The sequence below is a fragment of the Lithobates pipiens genome, unplaced genomic scaffold, assembly GCF_037356315.1.
Source record: "Lithobates pipiens isolate NorthernLeopardFrog02 unplaced genomic scaffold, aLitPip1_a1.2 Scaffold_18, whole genome shotgun sequence".
Classification (NCBI taxonomy): Eukaryota; Metazoa; Chordata; class Amphibia; order Anura; family Ranidae; genus Lithobates; species Lithobates pipiens.
In genome coordinates, this window is record NW_027507758.1 from 33402612 (window position 1) to 33420251 (window position 17640).

A 17640-nucleotide genomic window follows, 5' to 3' on the forward strand; every position below is an offset into this window, starting at 1 on the left:
AAATGGCCTGGTCATGGAGAGGGAGAAACGTTTTGGCACTGAAGTGGTTAAATAGTTTGGCGGGGGGAGGGCCGGAGACTAACTGATCTGAAGTCTGAGGATGCTCCACTAAGGCCCCTTTTCACACTTGTGCGACTTGTTCTGCGACTTGGGACTGCAAAGCAGCATGAACAGTCATACCCCATGATTTCCAATAAGTACCATTCAAATCATCAAGTCGCAGCAACCTCAAAGTAGTCCCTGCACTACTTTGGTCGGACTTTGATGCAACTTGAGGCCCATAGACCTCAAGATTACACAGACATTGCTTCAAGTCAAGACAAAAATCGCATGACTTTCAAGTCGCACAAGTGTGAAAGGAGTCTGAGTCTAGTATGGGCCAGATAAAATCTCATAGTGGGCCACCAATGCCCAAGGGCTGTAGAGTGGAGACCCCCCCCCCCCCAATCTAATACTTATTTGTTACGTCCAAAACTAAAAAAGCACACTTCAGCAGAGATCTGACAGTGGATATAACGAGGCAAAAAGTACAGCAGAACCCCCCGGGAAATATGAAAAGTGTTTCTTCTGTGTTCATTTTGGCAGCAAATTTCGATTTGGTATTAGTCTTGGTCTTAGGACTAAAATGGCATTTTAGTTTTAGTCTTCTACAATTGTTTTAGTTTTAGTTGTATTTAGTCGACTAAATCTCCAGCACATTTTAGTCGACTAATGCTGGCCATACACTATACGAAAAATCGGGCGAACCCAATTAAAAAAAAAAAAAAACGTTCGGCCACGAGCACAAACGATGGCACCACCATGTAATGACCGATAAATCGTTCAGTGGACATAAATACATTTATGTTTTTTTTTTTTACATATACCTAGTGCAGACAGGTCAGACGGGAAACACATTAACCTTTCAATTTATCATTCGTTCGGTAGAAAATTTCCAAACCTTTCCTTCGTTTTTTTTTCCGGCTCAAAAATGTCCAAACGATCATCGATTTTGTGCCCATTATCTGGCCGAAAAAATGAATGAACGGTCTAATGACCGAATTTCGGCCAATTTTTCGTATAGTGTATGGCTACCATAAGACTCATTTTAGTCATCTAAAATCGAATGGGTGTAGTTAAATTGTAGAATTTCTCTACAATTTCCAAACTCATTATATACTGGTGGAGTGAAAAATCGAATATGTTATTATTTATGGTATTGAGGTATGAGCATGCATTACAGACCAGTGTTAATTGTGACATCAAATTTGTCTTGCTCCATACATCTAATATTCCTAATAAAACTTATCCCTTTCCCGCCGAGCGTACGCAGATATGCGTACTCGGCTTCCGGGGGTTATACCGGGATGATGCCCACACCTGCAGGCATCATCCCGGTACCGTTTTTTGCAGCAGGCGATTGGCTATCCAGGTATAACAACCGATGCGGCTAAAAGCCGCTCGGCTGTTATGCCGGAGGAGCGGGAGGGGACGTCCCCCCCCTCCGGCCGCCTCTCGCCGCTGCTACCGGTGCTCCCGTTCGATCGGGAGCACCGATTCCGTGTCCGATGCCTCCGGCTGCTGCGGAGGAACTGGAACGAAGCCGTAATCGGCTTCGTTCCAGTCTCCTCATCGTAAACACGGAAGCGACGTCATGACGTCACTTCCCGTTTACTCGGCTGCCAATGGCGCCGGTTTTAAAAAAATATCCGGTATTCAGAATCGCCGTTTTCGGCGATCTGAATACATTGAAGTGTAAAGGAGGGGTGGGGGTCTTTTAGACCCCCGATCCCTCCATAAAGAGTACCTGTCAACGCCTATTACTGTCACAAGGGATGTTTACATTCCTTGTGACAGCAATAAAAGTGATCAATTTATTTATTTTTATTTTTTTTAAACAATTTAGTTATTTTAAAATAAATAAAAAAATAAAAAAAAAATTTTTAAAGCGCCCGCCGTCCCCGCGAGCTCGCGAAACAAAGAAAACGCATACGGAAGTCGCGCCCGCGTATGTAAACGGTGTTCAAATCACACATGTGAGGTATCGCTGCGATCGTCAGAGCGAGAGCAATAATTCTAGCACTAGACCTCCTCTGTAACGCTAACCTGGTAACCGTAAAAATTTTTTTAAAGCGTCGCCTATTGAGATTTTTAGGTACCGTACTTTGTCGTCAATCTACAAGTGCGCGGAATTATAAAGTGTGACATGTTTGGTATCTATTTACTCGGCGTAACATTATCTTTCACATTACGCAAAAAAATTGGGCTAATTTTACTGTTTTTTTTTTTTTTATTCATGAAAGTGTCCCTTTTCCCAAAAAGTTGCGTTTAAAACACCACTGCGCAAATACCGTGTGACATAAAATATTGCAACAATCGCCGTTTTATTCTCTAGAGTCTGCTAAAAAAATATATATAATGTTTGGGGGTTCCAAGTAATTTTCTAGCAAAAAATATGGATTTTAACTTGTAAACACCAAATTCCAAAAATAGGCTTAGTCATGAAAGGGTTATAAAAAGTCAGTTCTTAGCCATCTCCTTGACGCAGCAAAGGCATGCATTGTCTTTTGTTGGAAATCTACAAAAGCTCCATCTATAAGTATGTGGTTCAAAAAGGTAGAGAAAATTAAGAAAATTGAAGAATTAATTCTTATCAAAACGCTATCAAAAAGAATGTTATAATAGGACCTGGACCTCTTGGAACTTGTATATTTGTTCGGACGAGGGACGGGCCTTATTTGAAAGTGATATGGTAGACTAAATGAACGATAAATTATGGGGCCAATTAGAAGAAAGCCAGAGATATAAACAAATCCTTTTGGATTAACAGCTAGAGGGGAGCGCATTCACTACCTCCATCTCCTTTATATTTTTTTATTTTCCCTGATTTCTTTCTTTATACATTTTTTTTTATATATATATATATTTTTTTTCTGTTGTTTATTTTTATTTTTTTTTAAGTTTGAGAAAATTTGAGGCACAGGAACACTGTTGGCAATGGGTTATAGTATAACGGAACAGATATTGAGATATAGAGAAATAATGCGGGAAGCCTAGATGTCTGTTAAGAGGGGTAGATATGGTTATTATGCAATGTATATTATGATATCCCGAAATGTTAAGATCGACACGAACGATGTTAACTTGATATATTTGAATTGTTGTTAGACGTGTGTTATGTGTTTCTTGAAATTAAAAAAAAATGATATACTGCTGGAGTGAAAAATCTAATATGTTATTATTATTTATGATATTGAGCTATGAGCATGCACTACAGACCAGTGTTAATTTTGATGTCAAATTTCAATTTAGTTGTAGCCTTAAGCCTCATACACACAATTGGATTTTCTGATGGGAATTGTGTGATGACAGATTGTTGGCGGAAAATCCCACTGTTTGTGCGCTCCATCAGACAATTGTTGGCCAACTTTCCATGGACAAATGTTGGATAGCAGGTTTATAAATTTTCCACTGACAAATGTCTGTTGTTGGCTTTTCCGATCGTATGTACACAAGTCTGTCGGACAAAAGTCCAAAGTACAAACACGCATGCTTGGAAACGAGGACAAGCCAGAAGCAGTCGGTCTTTTAAACTAGCGTTCGTAATGGAGAATTAACATTCGTGACACGGCAAATTAAGAAATCTGGAAATGCAGCACGCATTCTCGAATTCTTTAATGGGATAATAATGAAGCTGCTTTGCTGGTGATACTGATGGAGTTATTGCAAACAAATTTTCAAAGGCTTTTTTTTTCTAGTGATATCAAGAATAATATTATTATGCTTTTTTTTTTTTTTTTTTGGGCAAGTTACCACATCATCATTATCCCGTAGTTTTTAAGATCAAAGCTACAACTATGTTGGTGTCCCTTGTTAATTTTACATTGTATTTTTGTACATGTAACTGCCTACTTCCAAACTGTCATTTGAAGTAAAACACATAGCCAAGTATTATTCTACGCAATTTTTTTTATTGTGCATTAAAAAGGGAAAAAAATTAAATTAGACATGCTATCTGCCAATAGAACTTAACCAAAAATTTAATTCTATGCATCAAAAAATATAGAAAATATAACAAATCAAATCATTATTATTCAACCAAAAAATAAAATAAAAGCCTCATGCATGTGCCCTGCTTCTTAATATAGGGGGTCAACAATGCCAAGAGTTGGTGAAAGCAAGGGTCTGTCATCCAGAGATAATTCCGAAAATCATCCGGATTATTCTAATGGAGCTCCCGTAGCAAAGGCATTTGGCATAATTGCTCACGATTAATAGAGCAACCAATTTTTTAAATTTTGAAATCCTCCTCCTCCTCCTGTTCCTGGACTGGACTTGGGTCAAAGCAATAACTCCAAAGCCAGTAATAAATAACATCCCTCCGATTCCACAACATGACTGGTTGACGAACGGTTGTTCAGAAACGAACTGAAAAGCACAAAATGAAAAGCGTCAATAAACACTCACCAAACTTCTAAAATGAAATTAGCAGAAGGAGCCCAAAGGGTGGCGCTAAAGAGCTGAAAACACAAATGCACACAAGGAAACGCTCCTCAATACCTATGCGACAAAATAAAACGCTACACACCAATTCGCAAGCTCCAATCAACTAACCAAAATCTCCTCCTCATCCCCCAAATCCTGCTACAAAGCAAAGGGAGAACGAAGATTCGCAGTCCAAGGACCATGGCTATGGAACGCTCTACCCACTAACATCCGCATGGAAGAAAACCATCGGGCCCTCAGAAAAAAAACTCAAGACCCACCTCTTCTAAGGAACAGGAAGCACGGGACGGATCAAGCGCCTTGAGGCAATTCAGTTCGCAGTTGTAGCCCTATATAAATCATTCATTCTTTCAAAACAGGTAGTACGTCACTACGTTCGTGTTTGTTGGCCAACAATTCCTTGCCGTTTGTATTCAAGACAAGTTCCGGGCCAATGCCCTTCAGACAAAAGTCTGAGGTTTTGTCTGCGGAAAATCCGATCGTGTGTACGAGGCTTCAGTCTTTTGAATAAAATGGCATTTTAGTCCCATTGTAGTCATCTCAATTGTTTTAGTTTTTAGTCATATTTTAGTAGACTAAAATGTTTTAGTTGACGAAATTACCGCTGCTTTTATGTTTGTTTGTTCCGGAAAACTGTATACTTATTGTATATAAAATTAGCAGCTCTCCTGCATAAATCAGCATTTTATTTAGCTGCCCCTTTAATTCCGTATTTGATGGGTGTGTGCGATCTTCGTTTCTGCCGTTTAGTAAGTAAACTAATGCAAATCTGCTTTTAAGTTAGAACAAAAAAAAAAAATGTATGTTGCCATATGCTTAGCGTGGCTGCCTCATTAAAACGGCAATATTTGTTCATCAAGCTTAATTTTCCAAAGATTTGCAAATGCCTTTCTATTAAAAGCTCTATTATGTGTCAGGTGCTGATGTCAACTGCCAAGCCAAGGACAAGGCAACTCCATTATTCATCGCCGCTCAGGAAGGCCATGAGAAATGCACAGAGCTATTACTGAGCAAGGGAGCCGATCCAAACCTCTACTGCAATGACGAGGCCTGGCAGCTGCCAATACACGCAGCTGCACAAATGGGACGCAGCAAGTAAGTTGTCTGATATTTGGGTTTAATTAAAGAGTTTAGCAATCACATAAGGTAATTAGAAATTTTGATTGTTTCCTGTAAAACTGTAATTTCTACTACATTCTGGCTAAATATTTTTTAATATATCTGAATCATTTGGGGTGTTGTAACGGGCACATGTGTTGCACCATGCTAATAGGTATTTAATGATAGAAGCATTTTCATTTTTGGCAAAAAAAGGGATCTACAGATTACATTTCGGTATCCCAGATGAGACAGACTGGGGCAAAACGAGAGAGGATTCTAATGGAAAGGGTATTTAATATTTTGTGTCTAAAAAAAAAAAAAAATAGAGCAAGAAAACAATGATGGTGTTTTTTATTGTAGTTATCCTTTGCTTTTACATTGAAGGGAGATGTGAGAAAATACTATATGATATAGCAATGCCAAACTACCTCTTTGTTATTTATATGTTAAAGAAGAACTCCGAGCATTTATAATTGGTCCACATTAACCACTTGCCGACCCCCGCACGACGATATACGTCGGCAGAATGGCACGGCAGGCATATGGGCGTATATATAAGTCCCTGCCTGCCCGCAGGTGGGGGGCCCGATCGGGCCCCCCCCCGGTGCCTGCGGCGGTCGGCATTCCTTCGAGAGCGATCCGGGATGAGGGGGCGGCCATTCATTCATGGCCACCCCCTCGCGATCGCTCTCGACGAATGGAAATCCTCCGTGACATCACTTCCTCTCCTGTAATGTAAACACAGGAGAGGAAGTGATGTATTCTCTCCTCCGTGTCTGTATTTTTCGTTCCGGCACCGAGGAGAGAGGTTCGGTGAGTTGCACCAACACACCACACATACAGTAGAACATGCCAGGCACACTCACACCCCCCCTTTACCCCCCGATCACCCCCCCAATTACCCCTGCCCCCCCAGTCACAGTGACACCAATTGCTTTTTTTTTTTTTTTTTTGCATTGGTGTCATTTGTGACTGTAATAACTGTTAGGGCAGTTAGGGTTAGCCCCCTTTAGTTCTAATGTACCCCCCTAACCCCCCCAATAAAGGTTTAACCCCGTGATCACCCCCCGTCGCCAGTGTCACTAAGGCTGGGTTCACATTGCAGCGGTTTGAGAACGGATGTGATTCGCACCGCACTGCAGTGCAAATCACATCCAATCTCTGTGCGATTCGAGTTCAGCCATACAGATAGTATGGCTGAATTCGTGTCGCACCCGCCGCAAACTCGCACGGGACCCTTTTTTTGGTCCGCAGCAGAATCGGATCGCATGGGTGTTCACACCATGCGATCCGAGTTTGCAGATCGCACTGCGATATGCGAACTGATCTGGGGGTGTCATTATTTCACTGACACTCCCAGCAGTTCGCATAGGGCAGTGTGAACTGCCGCCGGGAGGCATGCGATGCGGGAACCCGCCGCGGATTCGTGGCATTCCCGCATCGCTCCAGTGTAAACCCAGCCTAATAAGCGATAATTTTTCTGATCGCTGTATTAGTGTCACAGGTGACGCTAGTTAGGCAGGTAGGTATTTAGGTTCGCCGCAACTTTTTATAGCGCCAGGGACCCCCATATACTACCGCAAAAAGCCCCCTGATTACCCCCTAGTTAACCCTTTCACCAGTGATCACCATATAACTGTTACAGGTGACGCCGGTTGGTTAGTTATTTTTTTATAGTTTCAGGGCACCCGCCATTTATTACCTAATAAAGGTTTAACCCCCTGATCACCCGGCGGGTGTCATTTGTGACTGTAATAACTGTTAGGGCAGTTAGGGTTAGCCTCCTTTAGTTCTAAGGTACCCCCCTAACCCCCCCAATAAAGGTTTAACCCCGTGATCACCCCCCGTCGCCAGTGTCACTAAGGCTGGGTTCACATTGCAGCGGTTTATGAGAACGGATGTGATTCGCACCGCACTGCAGTGCAAATCACATCCAATCTCTGTGCGATTCGAGTTCAGCCATACAGATAGTATGGCTGAATTCGTGTCGCACCCGCCGCAAATTCGCACGGGACCCTTTTTTTGGCCCTCAGCAGAATCGGATCGCATGGGTGTTCACACCATGCGATCCGAGTTTGCAGATCGCACTGCGATATGCGAACTGATCTGGGGGTGCCATTAACATTTCACTGACACTCCCAGCAGTTCGCATAGGGCAGTGTGAACTGCCGCCGGGAGGCATGTGATGCGGGAACCCGCCGCGCATTCGTGGCGTTCCCGCATCGCTCCAGTGTGAACCCAGCCTAATAAGCGATCGTTTTTCTGATCACTGTATTAGTGTCACAGGTGACGCTAGTTAGGCAGGTAGGTATTTAGGTTCGCCGCAGCTTTTTATAGCGCCAGGGACCCCCATATACTACCGCATAAAGCCCCCTGATTGCCCCCTAGTTAACCCTTTCACCAGTGATCACCATATAACTGTTACAGGTGACGCTGGTTGGTTAGTTATTTTTTTTATAGTTTCAGGGCACCCGCCATTTATTACCTAGTCTCACTAGTGTACCCCTAAATTTAGGGGTGTCTACTTTCCAAAATGGGGTCATTTGGGGGGGGTTTGTGCCATCTTGGCATTTTATGGCCTTCAAAACTGTAACGCCCTTAGAAAGCCTGAAGGCGGTGCTTGGTTTTCGGGGCCCCGTACGCGGCTAGGCTCCCAAAAAGTCCCACATATGTGGTATCCCCGTACTCAGGAGAAGCAGCAGAATTTATTTTGGGGTGTCATTTCACATATGCCCATGGCATGCGTGAGCAATATATCATTTAGTGACAACTTTGTGAAAAAAAAAAAAAAAAAAAAAAAGTTTGTAATTTTCCCGCAACTTGTGGCAAGATATAAAATATTCCATGGACTCAACATGCCTCTCAGCAAATAGCTTGGGGTGTCTACTTTCTAAAATGGGGTCATTTGTGGGGGTTTTGTGCCATCTTGGCATTTTATGGCCTTCAAAACTGTAATAGGTAGTGAGGAGTGAAGTCAAATATTTACGCCCTTAGAAAACCTGAAGGCGGTTCTTGGCTTTCGGGGCCCCGTACGCGGCTAGGCTCCCAAAAAATCCCACACGTGTGGTATCCCCGTACTCAGGAGAAGCAGCAGAATTTATTTTGGGGTGTCATTTCACATATGCCCATAGCATGTGTGAGCAATATATCATTTAGTGACAACTTTGTGTAAAAAAAAAAAAAAAAAAATATTTTTTTGTCATTATTCAATCGCTTGAGGCAAAAAAATAAAATATTCGATGGGCTCAACATGCCACTTATCAATTTCCTTAGGGTGTCTACTTTCCAAAATGGGGTCATTTGGGGGGGTTTTGTACTGCCCTGCCATTTTAGCACCTCAAGAACTGAGATAGGCAGTCGTAAACTAAAAGCTGCGTAAATTCCAGAAAACGTACCTTAGTTTGTAGATGTGACAACTTTTGCGCAAACCAATAAATATACAATTATTGACTTTTTTTTTACCAAAGACATGTGGCTGAATACATTTTGGCCTAAATGTATGACTAAAATTGAATTTATTGGATTTTTCTAATAACAAACAGTAGAAAATATCATTTTTTTTCAAAATTTGCGGTCTTTTTCCATTTATATCGCAAAAAATAAAAATCGCAGAGGCAATCAAATACCATCAAAAGAAAGCTCTATTTGTGGGAAGAAAAGGACGCAAATTTTGTTTGGGTACAACATTGCATGACCGCGCAATTACCAGTTAAAGCAGCGCAGTGCCAAATTGTAAAAAGACCTCTGGTCATTTACCAGCAAAATGGTCCGGTCTGAAAGTGGTTAAAGGGGTTGTAAACCCCCAAGATTTTTTGCCCTAATGCATTCTATGCATTAAAGCGGGGTTCCACCACCGTTTTTTTTCCCCCCGCATTAATCTTTAAAATTAACTATTCTAAATAGTTTACTTACTTTTAAATGATGTCCGAGTCTCTTGCAGCTGTTTTTCTTTCTTTTAAACTCATTAGGAAAACGTCTCCAGACGTTTTCCATTTTGCCTGTGGGCATGTGAAGCCTACAGGCATTGTCTTCTGGGACACAGTGCAGCTAATGTCCCAGCATGCACCACCCGTCTAATCTGTGATCTCGCGCATGCGCAGATTATACCGCTCGAGCGCTGACAACAGCGAAAACTCGAGCCTGGGCGCCTCACAGACTCCTGGGAAATAAAAACAACGATCCCAGGAGCCCCTGCGGCCGACAGGAAGAATTGACCTGCCGCTGAAGCCCGCCCATTTCCGCAGCGGCACCGCCCCTTTCCGGAATCTCCAGAGGCAGGAAATTTGAAAGAAGAAGAAAACAGAAAGGTAAGGGGGATATCTAGCGATTAGGGAAGGGGGGATCACATAGACTTAGGACTGGTAATTAGGGTGGACCTCCACTTTAAGGTTAAAAACATCCCGTGATGCAGCTACCCCCCCAAAGCCCCCCTTTTACTTACCTGAACCCGGTCTTTCCCCGCAAAGGGGACGAGCACACTAGCTCCAGTCGGTGTCTCTGGTCCTGATTGGATAGATTGATAGTAGCACAGCCATTGGCTCCTGCTGCTGTCAATCAAATCCAATGACGCAGGGGCCAGGCTGAGTCTTGCTGCCTGTGTCAATGGACCCAGCAGTAGGACACGGGAGTGTGCCTGCATGAGGGCCCTGAGGGAGAGCAGCTCTCCAAAGGGGCACTCGAGAAGAGGAGAAGACAGGAGTGCCATTGAGGGACCCCAGAAGAGGAGGATTGGGGCCACTCTGTGAAAAACCTACTGAACAGAGGAGGTAAGTATGAAAAAAACAAAAACAAAGCTTTACATATCCTGTAATGCAGCTTCATTGCAATCATTATTACATCATCAAAGTGATTGCATATACCCAATGAAGTGACTGGCCTCAGGTGATGCACATAGATTAAACAAATCTTCCTACATAAGTTGTACCTATTTATCTGCAGTCTTCTCTTCTCTACACCCATATAAAATGTACAATTTGTAAAGCTTGTCTGAGCTGTCCGAAAAAAAGGGGGCAGAGAGCTGAGCTGAAGTTATATTCTGTAGAGCTCAGTGAGGTGAGAGCTGATTGGATTGGAGGGAAGGGACACCCCCCTCCCCCCTTTCACACAGTACACGACCACAGAGCTGAGGTGGTCAATCAGAGGCTGTGTGCTGCTGGAGCTCCCTCCCCTATCGCCTTTTTTTTTCTTGGTGTCAGGAAAACTTGTCGGAAGGGATTTATGCTGATAGCAGAGGAACAAAGCATCACATAGAAATGACACTTAGAGCCCTTAACTGAGACAAGTACACACTAGTGAGGGATATGCTTTGTTCATATTTCATGTCTGAGGTTTACAACCAATTTAAAGTGGAACTTCACTTAAAATCTAAATTTCCGCTCATCTCCTCCTTCCCATTCCCCTTTTAATTTGAATTCTTTGGAGTGTGTACCTATTTTGTCCTACTTAAAAAAAGGGCCTGCATTTTTATAGCTAAGAAGATGTTTGAGAATATACACTAGATTTATAATTGGACCAAATAATAGGGCTTTGTTGGACTATAATAATAATACTTGTGTGTTTTTGAACATATGATTACAGGATCCTGGACATGCTGATAACAGTGACTGATCGTGTTTGTGGAACGGGGAAGAGTCAGGTCAGTCCGGTGTACTCTGCAGTCTATGGAGGACATCAGGAATGCCTGGAGATGTTACTGGCTAGAGGATACAGCCCGGAGGCTCAGGAGTGCCCAATGTTTGAATGTAAATCACCAATGTGCATGGCTGTTCAAAAAGGGTACGGTACTTATTTTTTTGTTTTACTGTTTTTTTTTTTTTTTTTGTTTGTTGTTTTTTTTAAAGAATACGTGCACTTTAAACACCAGTATAGTTCTCCTTTCCTGCCCACCATCTCCCTCACCAGATGCAAAGTACTTCTGTGCACTGACTCTGCCTGGGCAGTAGTGTCCCATAGACCAGTGATTCTCAACCAGGGTTCCTCCAGAGGTTGCTTGGGGTCCCTTAAACATTGGGCCATTTCTGCCTCTTGGATAAGTTCCCACTCACACCATTGATCTTTTTATCTATCTGTAAAGAGGTAATTCTTCCCAATGATCACAAGTGTAAGGACCATTCTTCCCACTGACCATCACACTAATGTATCATGAGTTGTAGATTTCTCATTTTTAGCTGGGGTTCCCCGAGACTGGAGAACTATTTCAAGGGTTCCTCTGTGTTGAAAAGATTGAGAAAGGCTGCACCATAGACATTTGTAAGGCCACATCCCATTTTAAACTTCGAAGCATAGCCCCATAGAGGTCCATTGGGACCTACTGCACAGGTGCAGCCACTGTTTAGAAGATGTTTGGGTTGGGATGTAAACTATAAGGGTGGTCCAGGATGAAGATGAATATGCATCTGGGGATGGGAGAAGGGGAGCAAAAATGATAGCTGCACATATTCTTCCTTATAGTGTCACTATATATACTGATTATCAGACAGATTTTTTTTCCCATATGGGATGACATCTGCTGTGAAAACTGTAAACCGCAGGCAAGCAGTATGGGGTTGATTAACTAGGAGTGGAGAGTGCAAAATCTGTTGCAGCTGTGCATGGTAGCCAATCAGATTCTAACTTCAGCTTGTTCAATTAAGCCTTGACAAAAAAAACTTGTAAGCTGATTGGCTTTTATGCAGAGCTGCACCAGATTTTGCACTTTACAGTTTTTAGTAAATCAACCCTTATGTAAGACAGGGTTTTCATTGCAGTTGCATAAGTGGAACAGTGGTATTTGTCAAGTAGAAAGGAACAGGCTGCCCACTGATGCCGGCACTGATGTAATACCAGTTTTAATACAAGTAGAGGATTCACATCTCTTGTTTAATCGTGTAAACAAAGAAGCATCTGCGTTTACACAAGTACAGGGGCAAACAGCAATTCACTTCTGTGGTTGGATGTAAGCCCCACCTCTAGCATGGGAAACCGCCATGAATTTTACTTTAGGCTTTACTTAAGCACTTCCCGTCCGCCGTACATTTATAAATGTCCTCAGACGGGAAGGATGAAATCTCAGTCGCAGCTGCAAATGTAGCTGCAGCAATGTTCAAGATATTATCTTTTAGTGACAGCGATTCCCTTCAAAATAAAAGTAATCCTAGCGGCTAACGAGCCACTGGATTGCTTATACAGGAGGCAGTCACACCCCTGTACCAATGTCGTGTTATCGGGAAGCCCGGCAAGGATGCGACCAGCGGCACCTGGCTCTGGGCACACAGTGAGAGGATGTTGTTCCTCCCACTGTGTGACGTCAGAAACCAGAAGCAACGGGGATTTAATCACTTATAGTTTTGGTACCTTGTTTATCTAGCCATTAATGGCCAGTAAAGCAGCCGATCAGACCGATATGTGTCTGATCGGCTGCATTGGAGGCCAGAGGAGAGATCTGGGGTCTAATAGTCCCCAGATCTCTCCATGCAGAGGACCTGTCATGGCCCATGCTATTACAAGGGATGTTGTTTATCCCTTGTATTGGCAATAAAGTTGATTGAAAAAAAAAAGGAAAGGTACAGCATTAAAAAAAAAAAAAAAAAAAAAGTAGAAAAAAAAATCTCTCCCGTGCTCACTTACAAATGCAGTTGCGCACGTAGGTCCTGCATGCATATGTAAATGGAGATCATGCCACACCTGTGAGGCGTCAGAGCGAAAAAACAATAATTTTAGCACCAGACCTCCTGAGCAACTCTAAACTGTTAACTTGTAAAAGCTTTTAGAACGTTGCCTATGGAGATTTTTAAGTAGCGCAACTTGTCGTCGTTCCACGGTAGAACTGCACAATTAATCGTCAAGAATCGTTATCGCGATCTTGATTAAAGTGTTTCACGATTCTTTCTACGCAAAGAATTCTCTCTGCTCTTCTGAAGCCACAGCCCTCAAAAGAAAGGAAGAGAAAAACTGAGAAGTCTGCCAAGAATCAAAACATTCTTTATCAGTTGAACTCAAGTATAAACATTGTAACAATTTGTCAAATAGGTGAAAAAAAGTTTAACCATTTAAACACTAAACCTTTTTCTGACATTTGTTGGTTTCAAGTTAAAATCATTTTTTTTAGCTAGAAAATTACTTAGAACCCCCAAACATTATAAATATTGTTTTAGTAGACACCCTAGAGAATAAAATGGGGGTTGTTGCAATATTTTATGTCACACTGTATTTGCGCAGCGGTCTTTCAAATGCAATTTTTTTTTGGAAAAAAAATTACTTTAATGAATTTAAAAAAAAAACAACCAGTAAAGTTAGCCCATTTTTTTGTATAATGTGAAAGATTTTACGTTGAGAGAATCGTGATCTTTTTATTCTACGCAAACAAATCGTGCTTCTCATTCTGGCAAGAATTGTGCAGCTTTATTCCACGGGCAGACGCAATTTAAAAGCATGACATGTTTGGTATCTATTTACGTGGCATAACATCATCTTTTATAGTTTACTGAACAATCAGGTGTAATATTGTGTAATTTTTGCGCATTAGAATTCACAATTTTTTCCTAAAAGTTCGCGTTTGAAAAACCGATCTGCAAATATCTTGTGACATAAAAATATGCAACACCTGACATTTTATTTTCTAGGACCTCTGCTTAAAAGATATATAATGTTTGGGATTTCTATGTTTTTTCTAGGAAAAAAAAAATTTTTTTTTTACATGTAGGAGAGGAATGTCAGGATTGGCACGGACTGGAAGTTAGGACTGAAAATGGCCGTGTGCATGAGGCTTTACCTTTTTGCCTGTGACTGGATAATGGAACAAGAAGCAGCAGACTGATGAGTTTATTATATCTCTGTCATTTTGCTCTCTCCACCTATTAATATGCTGCTTGTTAGTACATGAGCACTGCAGGTCAACTGACTCAATTCACTTCTCTCTCTCTCCCTGTCTGATATCGGTATGAACTACAGGCCATGTCAAATTCCATTTTTTTTTTTTTACTGCTTGCATTTAACCACTTCCTGCCCATATGACATCCTGGACTTGAAGTGGAGATATCTGGATGATGTCTGCAGCTACAGGCATCATCCAGCTAACTTTCTTTTCAGCTGGCGATTCCCTTCAAAGTAAAAGCCATCATAGTGGCTGATTAGTCCGCTGGATTGCTTTTACAGGTAGTGGGAGGGGATTCCCACCACCCACCGGTGCCTCTTTGGGCTCTCCCGTGCGATCGCTCAGCCCAGGATCCTATGGCTGAGCTGGACGTGGACTGGATGGTCTCTGGCCATCTCTTTGACCCTGGGAGGCCGTAAGCGACATAATTTATGGCTCTGGGCAGATGTAAACACTGCCATTTTATTCCCCTGCCAAGCAGAGATCAATGTTTTTTTTTAAATATATATCTCATGCTTTCCAGGGTAGAGGAGATATCTGGGGTCTCCATAAAGAAGAGGACCTGTTTATTTCTGGCACAAAGGATGTTTACATTTGTTTTGATAGGAATAAAATTGATAAAAAAAATTAAGAGACAATGTAAACATAAAAATAATATATATATATATATATAAAATAAATTTAAATCGACCCAAACCAGCGCCCCACCCCCCCCATGCTCGCACGCGGAAGCAACCACATGCAATAATAAGCACGAAATCTCCTCCGTAACCCTAAAGTGAGTCACCTATGGAGATTTTTTAGTGCCATCTTTGGCGCCATTCCACCAACATGTGCAATTTTAAAGTGTGACATGTTGGGTATGTATTTACTTGGTGTAACATCATCTTTTATATTTTAACAAAAAATTGGATTATATATTGTGTTTTTGTGCATTAAAATTTCTCTATGGTATGACATAAAAGAATTTCAGCGATCACCTTTTTATTCTGTAGGGTCTCTTCTAAAAATATACATATAATGTTTGGGGGTTGAGTAATTTTATAGCAAAAAAAATACAGATTTTCACTTGTAGGAGGGAATTGTCAGCATTGTCCCAGGTGGGAACTGGTTAAAGTGACTGTAAGGCTGCTTTCACACTGGGGCGGGAGCAGCGTCGGCGGTAAAGCGCCGCTATTTTTAGCGGCGCTTTACCGTCGTTTTAGCGGCGGTCTGCGGGCGCTAGCGGGGTGGTTTTAACCCCCGCTAGCGGCCGAAAAAGGGTTAAACCCGCCCGCAAGCGCCGCTGCAGCGGCGCTTTGCCGGCGGTATTGCCGGCGGTATTGCCGCGGTGTCCCATTGATTTCAATGGGTAGGAGCGGTGAATACACCGCTCCTTCACCGCTCCAAAGATGCGGCTAGCAGGACTTTTTTTCACCGTCCTGCCAGCGCATCACTCCAGTGTGAAAGCCCTCCGGCTTTCACACTGGAGTGAAAGGGGCCGGTTTTTTTCAGGCGCTACACAGGCGCTATTTTTAGCGCTGTAACGCCTGAATACCGCCCCAGTGTGAAAGCAGCCTAAGCGATCACCTTGTAAATCAACCCATTCTGTTTAAAATTTAAACAAAGGCAGATATTTGTGTATAGATATAAATAAAAAGATAAATGCCGTATTTATATCAGCGTATAACACGAACCCCAAGTTTAGGAGGGAATTTTAAGGGGAAAAAACTTTTACAAGGGAAGTTGAAGGAAAAATCTTACATTTAAGTGTCCATCTGCAGCTTTGTCAGGGTCATTTGCAGCTTTGCCATTTAAAAATGGCGCTGCCAAGATGCAGAGCCGGATGTCCTGCTTTTGGCTGTTCTCAGTGGCTTTCGGCCGCCCACAGGCTCACAATCGGTGGGGGATCGGCGTATAACACGCGCACCCACAGTTTTCCCCTGATTTTAAGGGCAAAAAAGTTATACGCCGATAAATACGGTACCTTTTTTTTAATAAGTGACCACGTTCCCTTTGTTCTCAGTTGCTTAAGAGCTGGGGGAGGAGAAACAGCAGTACACAGAGCTTCCCAGTGAAAGGCTGTAAAGGGGGGGGCGCGTGTCAAGACATGTCTGATCACTAGAGGAGAGAAGCTTTCCTTTTTTATACAAGTACATGGTACAACGAAGGAGAAACTACCCATGGTTTCTAGAATTTATGGGCTGTTTAATTCTGCTTTTTTTTTTTTTTTTTTTTTTTTTGTATGTACCCAGTTCTAAGCTAGACCAGTCGTAGGATTATTTGTATTGTACATCACTTTTATGTTGTTGAAAAATTACCAAAAAAAAACATTTGAAAAGAAATGCTGGGGTAACAAACACTTTAACCACTTACCGACCAGCCACCGCAGTTGTACTGCGGCAGAACGGCTCAGCTGGGCGAAACCACGTTATGTAATGTCGCTTGGCCCTGTGGCCACTAGGGGCACTCACCCACAGAGCTGATGCGAGTGCCCGGCGGTCGCTATCACCGCCGGGCTCCTGCGATTGCTCAGAGCACGCGGAGAAACAGCATCTGTGTGTGTAAATGTAGTTTCTGGTTCTCTGAGTGGAGAAGAGACAGATAGTCTGTTCATACAGAGTATGAACAGTGATCTGTCATCTCCCCTACACAGTCCCCTCCCCCCTTCATATAGAACACTCTCTAGGGAACACATTAATCCCTTGATTGCCCCCTAGTGTTAACCCCTTTCCTGCCAGTGAGATTTTTACAGTAATCAGTGCTTTTGTACAGCACTGATCGCTGTATAAATGCCAATGGTCCCAAAAATGTGTCAAAATTGTCCGGCGTGTCCACCATAATGTTGCACTCCCAGTAAAAATCGTAGGTCGCCTTCATTACTAGAAAAAAATAATAATAATAAAAATGCCATAAATCTATCTCCTATTTTGTAGACGCTATAACTTTTGCGCAAACCAATCAATATACGCTTAGTGCGAATTTTCTTACCAAAAATATGTAGAATACATATCGGCCTAAACTAAAGAAAACATTTTTTTTTTTAGATATTTTTGGGGGATATTTATTATAGCAAAAAGTAAAAAACATTGCGTTTTATTTCAAAATTGGTGTGTGTTGTTTTTTTTTTTTTTTTTGTCTTTTTTTGTTTATAGTGAAAAAAATAAAAAATGCAGAGGCAATCAAATACCACCAAAAGAAAGCTCTATTTTTGGGGAAAAAAG

General features: G+C 42.1%; 1 protein-coding gene across 3 annotated transcripts in view; it reads left to right on the forward strand.

Moving 5' to 3' along the window:
- ASB3 (ankyrin repeat and SOCS box containing 3) overlaps window positions 1-17640 on the forward strand; it is a 301962-nt gene that overhangs the window by 132497 nt on the left and 151825 nt on the right. For all 3 annotated transcript variants that reach the window (XM_077485559.1, XM_077485558.1, XM_077485557.1), the window contains 2 exons: window positions 5403-5580; window positions 11164-11361. In XM_077485559.1, coding sequence (XP_077341685.1) covers window positions 5403-5580; window positions 11164-11361 — 376 coding nt within the window. The remainder of the gene's footprint in view (window positions 1-5402; window positions 5581-11163; window positions 11362-17640) is intronic.